The 11,735-nt window shown below is 37.7% G+C and overlaps 1 protein-coding gene across 4 annotated transcripts in view; it reads left to right on the forward strand.

Annotated features, from left to right (window-relative positions):
- Positions 1-11,420, forward strand: part of Gpatch2l (G-patch domain containing 2 like) — a 58,791-nt gene extending 47,371 nt beyond the window's left edge. For all 4 annotated transcript variants that reach the window (XM_015494214.2, XM_048799055.1, XM_048799056.1 and 1 more), the window contains one exon: positions 109-11,420. In XM_015494214.2, the coding sequence (XP_015349700.1) occupies positions 109-269 (161 nt within the window). In that variant the 3' untranslated portion in view covers positions 270-11,420. The remainder of the gene's footprint in view (positions 1-108) is intronic.
- The last annotated feature ends 315 nt before the right edge of the window (positions 11,421-11,735 follow it).

Genomic DNA, 11,735 nt, shown 5'->3' on the forward strand with positions numbered 1-11,735 from the left:
ATGTAAGGATTAAAAAAATTTTATTTCCAAATATTTTTCATTCTGATTTCTCATTCTGTTTTGTCTCCCCTTGATTGTTTTCCTTGTTGCTTTTATTGTTGCACCCAGTTCACTTGGATGTGATGGAGCCAGCCACACCAGCAGCACAAGCCCAGAAGACTCCACACCCTGAGTGGTTGGTCAGGACCTCTGCCACAGAGAAAGCCACTGACTCAATTACAGCTACATTTTTTAAAATGCCACAAGAAAAGAGTCCTGGATGCAGCTAGAGAGCACTGTTCACCCACCTGGAGCTGACTTGGTGTTGAAAGAAGCATTAGCCTTCCTAACGTGTAGTCCTTTCCAGTCTTTTTATCACCGGGATGGACGACTCCTCACACAGCTGCAAACTCTTAGAAAATCATGTTGTGGGAATCTTTTTTTTTTTAAGCTAGTGAAGTATTGAGGCAACAATGTAAAGAGAAAAAAAAGAAAAAAAAAAAAAGGTCATCCTATTATGCCCCATCTGGTACATTATTGCTATCCCACCATTTACCTATAGCTCCATTTACAGAGCTGTTGCCTTTTTTGCAGGTATGTCTTTGTTCTTGAAAAACTGATAACTGCTTTTGCATACCTTTTGTGAAGAGCTTTTAATATCACTTGATGAAGTCCCAAATTTGCAGCCAGTTCCACATTCCTGAATGGAATTGTGTTTGCAGGAGATTAGGTTCACCTTGGAGCCAGGTCTTGATTCATTCAGCGTGCCAATAAGCTGTATCTGTCATGTTCTAAAAAGAGACACCAGCAGTGTGGCCGTTGGGAACTTCAGTTTTTCTGCAGATGATCTAATGGGATCAGCAGCAGCTGCATGGTACTTCACCTCATCTTCAAAGTTTATGTTTTAGTGAAAGAGGACGTATCCATACTTAAAGATGAGGAAGATGGTTTAGGTATACAGCAAACTTAAAATAGTCATGAATTGTGTCTACTTCATGTTACAGTGTAAGCCTTTATGTTCTAAGTTGGACTTTATTGCTAGTGTTATAAGTCAGTAACCTATAGCAGAAATTTATACTCTATTATAATTATGGCTTTTCGGGGCCATGCTTTGGTGAGAAAAAGAGTCTTTTTGACATACCTTTATAGTTGGCGTGTTTATGACGGCTCAGCTGCATGCAGAGGTAGATATACAGTTGTGCCTGAAGTTGGAATCTACTTTGTCAAAATGAGGAATAAGTGATTGCCTGGAGCTACTGGAGAAAAGCCACAGTTTCTCAAAAAGTATTATCAAGAGTGTCATTCAGGGGCCTGGTTGACAGAAGGGCTCTTTTTTTTGTACGAATTGAGTGTTTTTACTCTGAAATACATGGAGACTGTTTGTTAAATGCTCACCGCTATGGTCACATGGGAGAGGAGCATCCATCCACCCCAGCACCTGGATATTTTCTGTCTTAAAAAGAGGTGCTGAGTGGAGCAGCACCTCCTTCCCCCAAAGTGTGATTCTCTCTTCCTCCCACACAGAATGTAATAGTGGGTTGTTTTATTGTGTACCCTTTAAAAATTGTTGTTCTTTCAGTAGAAACTCTTGGTGAATGAGGTGGGCAGGTGGACGGGTATGAATCTAGTTGAAAAGGGGAACTTGAAGATGAGTTTACATAGCACTTTATGTAAGACTGAGAACATGACAGTTAACCATAACAAGGAAAATGAGGGAGGGGCTGGTGGAGTTCTTGGAATGACTGAAGCCAGCCCAGCACCCTGGGAATCATCCCTGGCTCTCAGGCAGGAGTGAGTGTACCGACAGAAGTCTAAGGCTATACTCAAGAAATATAGAGAATGTAATGTCTGTTGGATATAAAATGGCACTGCTGAATTTTCTTAATGAAGAAGGTAGGTTTTGTGGCCGTGTGCAGTCTCCCCATAGTGGCCAGAGGCACATTAATCCAACCTACATAGTTTGATTTAAGGGAGAAATCTGTGGATATAACTTTTTTTTTTTTGTTAGTGCCAAGCTCTGTGATTCATGCAGAGATTGGTCATGTCATGACCTGGTAAGACCTCTACAGTTCAGGTGCAAAGGTGTTCCAGCATCTTTTTTTAATGACATGTTGCCTACCTTTCTACCTATGATTTAAAATAATTTATATATGCAGCCTTATTTACATTTTAAACATCTCTGTGAAGTTATGCCATTTTACAGAGATGAAAACAGTCATGGAGTTGAGTGACTTGCCTATCACATGACTAAGCCAGGACTAAAATTCCATAGTTTCAGACTTTTCTCCCTTGGGTTATAATCTGTTTTTTCCTTTGTAGACCCAAATAATCAGTCTTAGACCCATGTTTATGAAACAGTTTGCCATGAATGTTTATCATCTTTCTTGGGCATGCTTTGCTATACAGTTTGAATACTTTCAACAGCACTCACTCAAGAATGCAACATCTACCTGTAATAAATGGGAAGATAAAATTAGTTGACTGTGAGAATAGAAATTTAAGCACACAAATACTTTCCAGTACAGGGTGGCAAATTGTGCTTCTCATTTTAAGGTGCTGAATGTTCATGCAAAATTATTAATCAACTTATTCTGCTTGTTTTTTTGTATTAACCAATGCCAGAGGCTCGCCATGGAATCAAGTGTATTTTAAATCTTAAATTTTAATATATGTTATAAATTAAGACTAATCTGTTGCCTTTTGAGAAAAGATGTAGTTTCAAAATCAGATTTTGTAATCAGTTTTGAAAAAAAATGAAAGCAGAACATACTTTGAGAATAATCATGAGCTCACATGTTTGATCTGATCAAAAGTATAACTGAAGCTGAGTTTCATGGTTTTTATTTCTGGGTCTGGCTACACAAATTCTCTGAACTCTGCTCTTATGTGTGTTCCACAATGGGCAGAAGTCAAGACATTATCCACTTGCATGAGGACCATTCATAAAAAAGTAAGTTTTACTTATGAGTTTAGGGGAATTTCACATTGTTTCTCCGATGCAATATTTTAAAGGAAAAACTTAATTTGTATCAAAACTCTGTTTCACTTTTTGGTAAGGCTTGATGAGAAGAGGAAATTAGTAGCTGTTTACATGTTTCCAAATGTGGAGGAGGCAGAATATAATTTTTACTGAGTGGTAGGTGGTTGGAAAATAGGCCACATTTAGCCTTGAGTTTTTTAGAAATCAATTTCAGTTACAGATTTCAGATAATACTGTTTTTTTGGGCTGTGAAATAGGCTCCAAGCAAGCTAATTCTTGCAGCCAAATGACCCAAAGCTGAAGTAAAGCTTAATCTGCTATGCTTGTGGTTGGCATACTTTGTTAAGTAAAGCTCAACACCTAGACCAGTAATTATACTAGTTAAGAATCTCAGATAGTTTAATCTGACATAGCTCTGCATTTCGGGATTAGAGATGCTATGCACATAGCTATATATCATTCTCCCTTGGCCCAGAAAGTTCTGATGCTGCTGAGTTATCCCTGAAGCCACTTGGAGTTGAGAAAGCAAGTGTTGCAACAAAGGAGCTAGACTGGTTCAGTCTTCGCTGATGTGCTGGGTGCTTCACTTGGGCTCTGGGTGAAGGTTCCTGGTGATGCATAATTCATTTTAGGTCTTTGCTTTCTTTGGTTTTCATTACTGTGGTTCCAAGCCACAGTTTCCTACCCCCACTTCCTGGGGGTGAAGGCCGTGTGAAAGTCTCCACATTAGAAGCTATATGCAGTGTCCCGTGTCTTGTGAATCTTACCTGAGCTGAGAGCAGAGTGGCTTACACTAGCAGCTGTGGATGCGATCTGGTTGAGATATAGTTTAGATGGGTCATGGGTTGTGGGATGGTGGCGGGGATAATTTGCTCTTGTCGGCTGCTTTCTTTGCTGATGCTTGAGCTGCCAATTTTACTTGTCAGTATTTCCTTATCTCTTATTCCTCTTAGCAGAATTACTCTTGCAGGCAATGGTCAGTGGAGTTCCTAATCCATCAGAAAACTACAATAGAGGGGCTGAGGTTGGGGCTCACTGGTAGAGCACTCGCCTAGCATGTGTGAGGCGCTGGGTTTGATCCTCAGCACCACATAGAAATGAATAAATAAAATAAAGGTATTGTGTCCAAGTATAACTAAAATAATATTTTAAAAAAATAAAAAGAAAAGAAAACTACAATAGAAGGCAAAGGTGAGGAAAATGTTAAGTTCTACCACCAGGCACTAAACAAAGGACACAGATGTGTTCTCCTGGAAACATCACTATGATAGCAAAATAAAGATGATGAGCAATGTTGTTGGAGTGTGGATTATAAGATTTTTAATAAGCCAGGTAAAACAGATTATGGTCAAAAGAAAAAAATTTTGTGTAAATCATTTAGCACAATGGTCAGATTTGGTGACTAAGAAATTTCTAAAGTATAGTATTGGAAGATCCTGATGTAATATTAAAACATTCTTATATTCACTGACCATCTCATCTTGGCGAGATAAAGATGTGGGAAGGCAAAAGGAGAAGGGGAGATGCATAGAGCAGAGGTTCTCAGAGTATGGTCCCTAGATTTTGTTTTCATTGCCAGACCTACTGAATCAAAAACAGGATTAGCCCAGCAAGCCTTTAGCTTGCCTTCCTGTGCATGCCAACATCTGAGAACCACAGGCTTTGCCACAATGAAATGTTTTAAATGGTGCCTAAGCTCTGAGGCGCTCTTTTCTTCCCTGTATAAGTAAAGGGATGTTTTGTGTATGCTGCTTTGCAGAAATTATTCATGTCTTCATTTCCCATGTTTTTTCCTCCACGAGCACTTGAAAGATTGGAAATATCGAGAAAGGATGATATGGAGGAGAATGGCATCAAGGCCATATTCAGGTGGACGGAAATAACCTTTTTTAAATGGGTATAAATATAGCAGTAGATTTTTAGCCTTTGAATGATAGTCATTTTCACAATTCATAGTAAAAGCATTATTTGTATAAGATACTACCACTTATTGGTTTAACATATTTGTTCATTAAATCTTAGTTTCAAGGGAATATCACGTATCCAGCATGATAATGATGAATCCTTTAAAGTGTGGCTTATAAAAATGAAAAAGTTGGCTGGGTGTGGTGGTGCATGCCTGTATCTCAGTGACTCAGAACGCTGAGTCAGGAGGATAGCAAGTTCAAAGCCAGACTTAACAAAGGACTGAGGATGTGGCTTCCTAGTTAAGTGCCCCTGGGTTCAATCCTTGGTACCAAAAAAAAAAAAAAAGGAAGGAAAAAACTCCTAGGGTACATTGCATACATATAATCAATATCTGTTCAGTTTTTGGTAATCATCTGCTGATGCTTTATCTCAGTACCTCAGAGCATACAAAAATGAGTTTTCCACAATTCCATTAACATTCTTTTGTCTTTGTTTTACATTGCAGCTAGTTGAGTCTTCAGGGGTTGGAAACTTAACAGCAATATCATGCTATTTCTGTTGTCTGACTCTGGATTCAACATTTCAGAATGATACTGTAATCTTAAAGCTTCGAAAAGACTTAATGACCATTTTTCTATTTTATTTTTAGTAATTAGGCTGGATCCTAGCTTGTTGCCAAAGCCTAGGAAACCAAGTCCCCTTTCAGAAGATAATGTGTGGCTAAGGAGTTCTTGTATTTGCAGAGATGTACTAGGAGTTCTGTAATATGTTTCCTTAGGTGTTTATGATGAGTTGTTTAAATGTCATTTCAATTGTTGCAGTCTACACCAATTTTTCTTTTCCTCCTTAAAGATCAGTTAAAACTACCTCTGGCCAGAAATACTCAGTTTTACTAGAAATTATCAAGAAGCCCCTTACGATATGAATTATGTAGATTAATGTTTTCATTCTCTGAAAGTTGTGACCCTTGCAGCCTGTTCAGTCAAATATTTTTCATTGGAAAAGTGAAAGCAAATATTAGAAAACTTTAAAATGGCCGTGGTAGGTTTAACTTAAAATCAACCTGCTTTACTGTGTATAGATTCTATATCTTGTTCCTCCTGGTAGTCCATGGAAGAAATTTTATGACCAAGCAAACTGATGCCGCCCCCAAATCATGGTGATTGAGATTGGATTGCTCCGTTTTTAATCTCAGTCAACCCCTCTCCTGTTGGTAGGAGCTTTTACACAGCCATTCCAAATCCTTGTTACCTCCACCTTCTCTGAGGCAGCACTAGGCAGCACTTCTTGCTCACTCGTCCTCCCATGCACATGTCTTCGCCTGTTCTTACAAGTGCCCATCTTGCCCAGGAGAACCCTTTTCTACCCCTTGCACTCTCACTCTGGCTACAGCCTCTCCACTCACACACAGCTTTACATTCTAATGTGTTAAAAGACTCTCTTCAAACAAAAATTCCTCAGCTCTGAACCCCTGCTACCATTGAAGACCACGAAGTATACCACCCTTACCTATGAGTCCACTCATTCTGCAGTCCACTGAAGCAGTGGGTTTTTTTTAACCCCAGGTGCATATGGGGATCACCTGGAGAGCATTAATAAAAGTTGAATTCCCCAACTGGACCAATTATATCAGAGAAAGAGGGAACAGACTATTCTTTTAGAAACTGCAGCAAGGGCCGAGAACTACTATAAAACCTGCCTGTTACCCTTGTCACCATTGAAGTTGTTCTTGCTGGGTTCAGCAGTAACTTTTCACTGTGAATATTTAGTCCTTGGGTTGATCTTTATGATGCTGGTGGTGTTAGACTACTTTCTTTATCGGGAGCAAGGTCAGAAAAGGAAGAATTTTAGAAGGAAGTGGTTTGCACTTTCTCCAATTTGCACAAGCAGGCAGATTGGTTGGTAGGTGAGTCCAGCACAGACTGGATGTCTTGTCTCTGATTCTACCTGTTATTTTAATTGATGTCCATAGGCTAATGAATTCCTTTGCCCTACCACCTTAGTGCATCAACTTAAAGCATGGGTTTAGAATGAGGCACTTAGATTCATTAATAATTATTGTAAGCTTTGAGGAAAGCATATTCAGGGTCTCCTATGCTTCTTTACAAGTGCCCATCCTGCCCAGGAGTTTCTCCAAATCATAAGGTAGGATTTGCTAATCAGATTAGAATCTAAGAGATTACCCTGTAGACTAGAGGGTAGAGCTGCTATTCATGAAAAGTCAGGCTTGAACAGTACCCTCCCCCATCACATGCTCTTTTCACTTGTGACTTACTGGGGTTTTAGACACTGGCCCTCCCGCTTGGCCATCTCTGCATGCTGCCCTGGACATGTAGGGGTTCCATTCAGAAGGGACCTTATGTGTACCTGGCTCCTTCAAATTACTAATTTCTAATTCAATATCTAGGGTAGGTGGGTCTGCTTAGTAGTCATGTCCTAGCCGTAGAAAGTGAGAAGCCTTCTGCAGTGTTTAACTTCCACTGGGGATGGGAAACTAGCACTAAACACAGGAAGGTACCTCACATGCGGGACAGCCAAATAAAACGGGTCCACTGGAGTCATTGCCCTAGTCCCTCATTCAGCTGAACACTGGCACTAATCCAATCCTCCTCAGGAACCTCTTAGGGAAGGGAGTAGCTGCCCCAGAGGGGAATATTCTAGGGTCCCTTAGATATATGCCTTTGAAACCACTAGAACCTATCTGCTGTCCTTAATAATGATAATGGAGAATATTTACCAAGTGATTATTATATGCCATCTATAAGCATTTCATTTATTTCTCAACAACTAAGGTTGGTACTTATCCATTTTAAAGTAAGGAAATAGTTACAGATTAACTTGCTCAAAGTTGTAGTTATGAAGTGTCTACCTGGATTCAAGCTCATCTGTTTGATATTAGAGTGACTGATCCCAACCAGTACCTATGCTGCCTCTTCACAATACAAATGAACTGTTGGAGGCCATACGTGGAAGAAATACACTGTGGGTCATGGGCCCAGGGCCAGGTGTCTATTGAAACCCCTTAAACCTTTGGCTTGTTGCTCCTGGTAGGCTATGTATCCGCTAATTGTGAGTGGATTCATTCTCTCTGTCTACATCATTGAAAGGAAATAGACAATTTCTGGGACATTGTCTTATTACAACCCATTTTTTTTTTTTTTTTTTGTTTCAAAGGTGGCCAGAGCAAAGGAAAAGACAATAAAATCAAGTCTGTGGCAATAAAAAAGTACTGCCCTGTGCTGGGTGTAGTGGTGCACACTTGTAACCTTAGTATCGTGTGAGGCTGAGGTAGGAGGATTGTGAGTTCAAAGCCAACCTCAGCAACTTAGGGAGACACTGAAAAACAGAAAAGAGAAGTATTGTCCTTTGTGTACTAAGGTTCAACAGATTTCTCAGCCAGAACGACATGTATTTCAAGTTGTTAATGGTAGTGATGGACTGTTAAACATCTTGCTAGACATCTCTTTGCTAGCAAAACAGCTGTCTTAAAGTCTTGGCTTTTAGGAATGCTCTTTATTCAGTGGATGTGTGAAGAATACATTTTATGCCAAACCATACATAATAGGAGCTGAGTACTGTGGAATTCCTGCTTTCATAAAGTTCATAGTCTGATGAGGAAGAGAGTAGAAAAACAAGTATTATGTTGGGGGTTTGTGTGGGAGGAGAATATCAGTATTTTGGCAGTGCAGTTGAGGGCACTTTAATTAAAACTGGGCAGAAGAAGGAGTCAAAAAAACATGACTCTGAGTCTCGAGCAACGAACAGGAGTTAAATGGAGAAGTTGAAGTCTTCCGAGGGTGGAAGCATGCTTTGTTCAGAGCACAGCACATGTTTTGGTGTGGCCAGTATATAAAGCAGGGAGAGGTAGAGGGAGCGATGGGCCCTTGTGCTTGAGGTAGATGGTAGTGGCGGGCTGGCTTGTTGATTTGGAGAGCTGTGGTATTTCAGCTGAGTTCAGCTGTGGTTATGGAAACCCTGCTACTGCTTGGCCATTGTGCAAAGCTGGAACTGAGAACTGAACAGGTTTGCATTCCCTTGATCAACTTCCCTGGGAAATAGAACCAGCCCACCTATTGGTAGGAACTACTGATATGTTTAAGATTGAAATGAATTGGGAATAAGATTTATCCCATGACTTGTCTGATTGCCTTACATATTCTAGCATGATACTAGTCTGAGATTATTCCCTTGGAACCACGTACTTATTTTGGTAGAATTTAATGTACATTGTGATGGTCCTTGTTCCTATACTGTTCTTCAGTAACAAAGTTGTTACTAACTATCTGTAAAGCATTTTTAGTTTGTTTCTCAGTAGTGACAATAAATTTGTGTTGATCCATTTAAACCTTTTCAGTCATTGATATTTTAAGCCTGCATAAAGTACTCCATCCATAGAGTAAAACCAATTCAGCTGGCCCACACTAATCTCTGAACCCTTAATTTCTACCTCGTTAGTACCATGCTGTAAGCAAAGTTTTCTAAGTCCTCTAGAACTAAAAGTGAAATAAGTGTGTTTTTAGTCATTATTTTTGCTGAACAGCTTCTGATTGACCAGCATTTAAATTAGCAGCTTTTGTATATAGAAATAGGAAAATGACTTTTATGCCCCATTATTAAGATAGTAGGGAGAATAAATAATCATTGCTTATAGTAGGGAATTAAGAAATAGAGAATTTTAGGGGATTCTGTGAAAAAGCATTTAAAATAGTTTGCTAGAAGGAAAATTCAGACTGTTAATTATGAGAAAAAAAACCACATGTATACACAACCAAGCCACATAAGTTATTTTTTAAAACTAGAATAAGGCCAAACAAATCTGTCACATTAAAGTAAACTTACCAATAAGTAGAAGACAAAAATATCAAACATTAATTCCATGTTGTAAGATTCAGAATGGTTCAGAAAGGTTGAGCAAGATAAACCAATAAGAAAACCAGTGGTAGATTTTAATATCAGAAAAGGTTGAACTAAAGAAGAATTAAAAGAAAAAAAGAGCATTATATAATGTGAAAGAAGGCACTTAACACTGAAAATATAATAGATACCTGCATAAATAACAGAATAGCCATTCATATATTACCAACCATAGGAGATAAGGAAGAAACACACAATGTTAGAGATTTTAATGCAATCATCAATTCATGACAGATCAAGTGATAAAAACTAGAACATGGGAACATTTAAATAAAGTATTTTATATATTTAGACTGTGCCCTAAAACAGTGACTACACCTTATTTTCAAGTGTTCATGAACTTTTCCCCCTAATTTATTGTATATTGTATATACATAAATTCCAGAATGGAGAAGTAGTACCAATGGCATTTAGTGATATGAATGCAATAGAATATAACTGGAAAACAATGTCCATCTGCAATCTAAAGTGTTTTTAAGCTCTTGAACTTGGATTGAAGAGGAACTGCAAAGCATTAAAGAGCATTATTTTATACCTAAAAATACACTTGTTCCTATCAGATTCAAATGAAGCAGTGCCTAGAAGAAAATTCATAGCCCTAATATTGTGTACCAAAAAAATTAAAAATTTAAACACACTGCTCAAGATATTAGGAAAAAGATGCAAAATGACTCTTTTAAAAGACAAAAAGTAAAGATAAGAAATTAATTTTTTAAATGGGAAGATAGATTTTAATAGAGCTCATTTTAAAAAATATGTGATAAAATGATAACAGAACACAGGTGAAATAAGGTAGAACCATGAGACATTAAAATGGATTGAGTCATAAATTATACTTTGCCCAACTATATGCAAATAATTTTGAAAACTTGGGCTAGAGGATAATTTTTTAAGGAAAATATAATTTGCCAAAAATGACTTGGAAAGAGAGAAGTCTAATGTACTGAGTATTATGAAAGAAATAAAAGTATTATTTGTATTAATATGACATACCTCAAATGACCCTCTCAAAAAAATACATACATATATATATATATGGAAAAATTTAAAAAACTTTTTGTTGTATTAGTTTTCAGCATGAAATAGAATTTATTTGAAAGATGTGTATTTTAGAGTCCAAGCAAAAGTTCAGTCAGTATTGAAGTAAGAACAGTTAAGGGAACATGAGCGGTGATGATTTATGGTCCTTCTCGTGTCCACATTAGTGTGACACAGAGCCTCCTCTTGACATTTCTTAAGCCCTTCTCCCAGCTTCTCCTAATGTTAACTACCCCTGTTGCAGTTATCAAACTAGGAAATTAACATTGACACAATCCTATGAACTACATACTTTATTAGAATTCACCAGTTTTCTCACTAATGTTCTTTTTTCTGGCTCAGGATTCAGTGCAAGATCCATATGTACTTGTGTTTTCTGGGATTGATATTCTGCTCCATGGTCTACTTGTCTACTTTTGACAGACCACACTGTTGAATTTTAGAGACTTTAATAATATGTTTTAATGACCAGTACAGTTCATCCCATTCGTAATTTTTCTCTTTTAGTGTGTTCCTGCCTATTCTTACATGTTTATTTTTCCATATGAAATTTAGTATCAACTTGTCTGACTCCATTAAAATAAAGTGTGTTGGATTTTTATTGATATTGTTTTGCTGTTAACTAATTAAGGTGAACTGACCCCTTTGCCATGACCCCAAACACATCTCCAAGAACAGAGGATGTGTTTTCATTTGTTCAAGTCTATCTTTGTTCCTTTTTGGTAGTATTTTAAAATATCCCTTTTATAGGTGTTGTGCACTTCTAGTTAACTTTATCCCTGAATATTTAAGTCTCTTTATTTCTGGTAAGTGGGAGGTTTTCTCTGCCTTTTTATTTTCTAACTGGTTATATAGGGAAAAAAATATTTATATATATATATATATATATATATATATATATATATATATATATATA

The sequence above is a fragment of the Marmota marmota genome, unplaced genomic scaffold (assembly GCF_001458135.2).
Source record: "Marmota marmota marmota unplaced genomic scaffold, marMar, whole genome shotgun sequence".
NCBI lineage: Eukaryota > Metazoa > Chordata > Mammalia > Rodentia > Sciuridae > Marmota > Marmota marmota.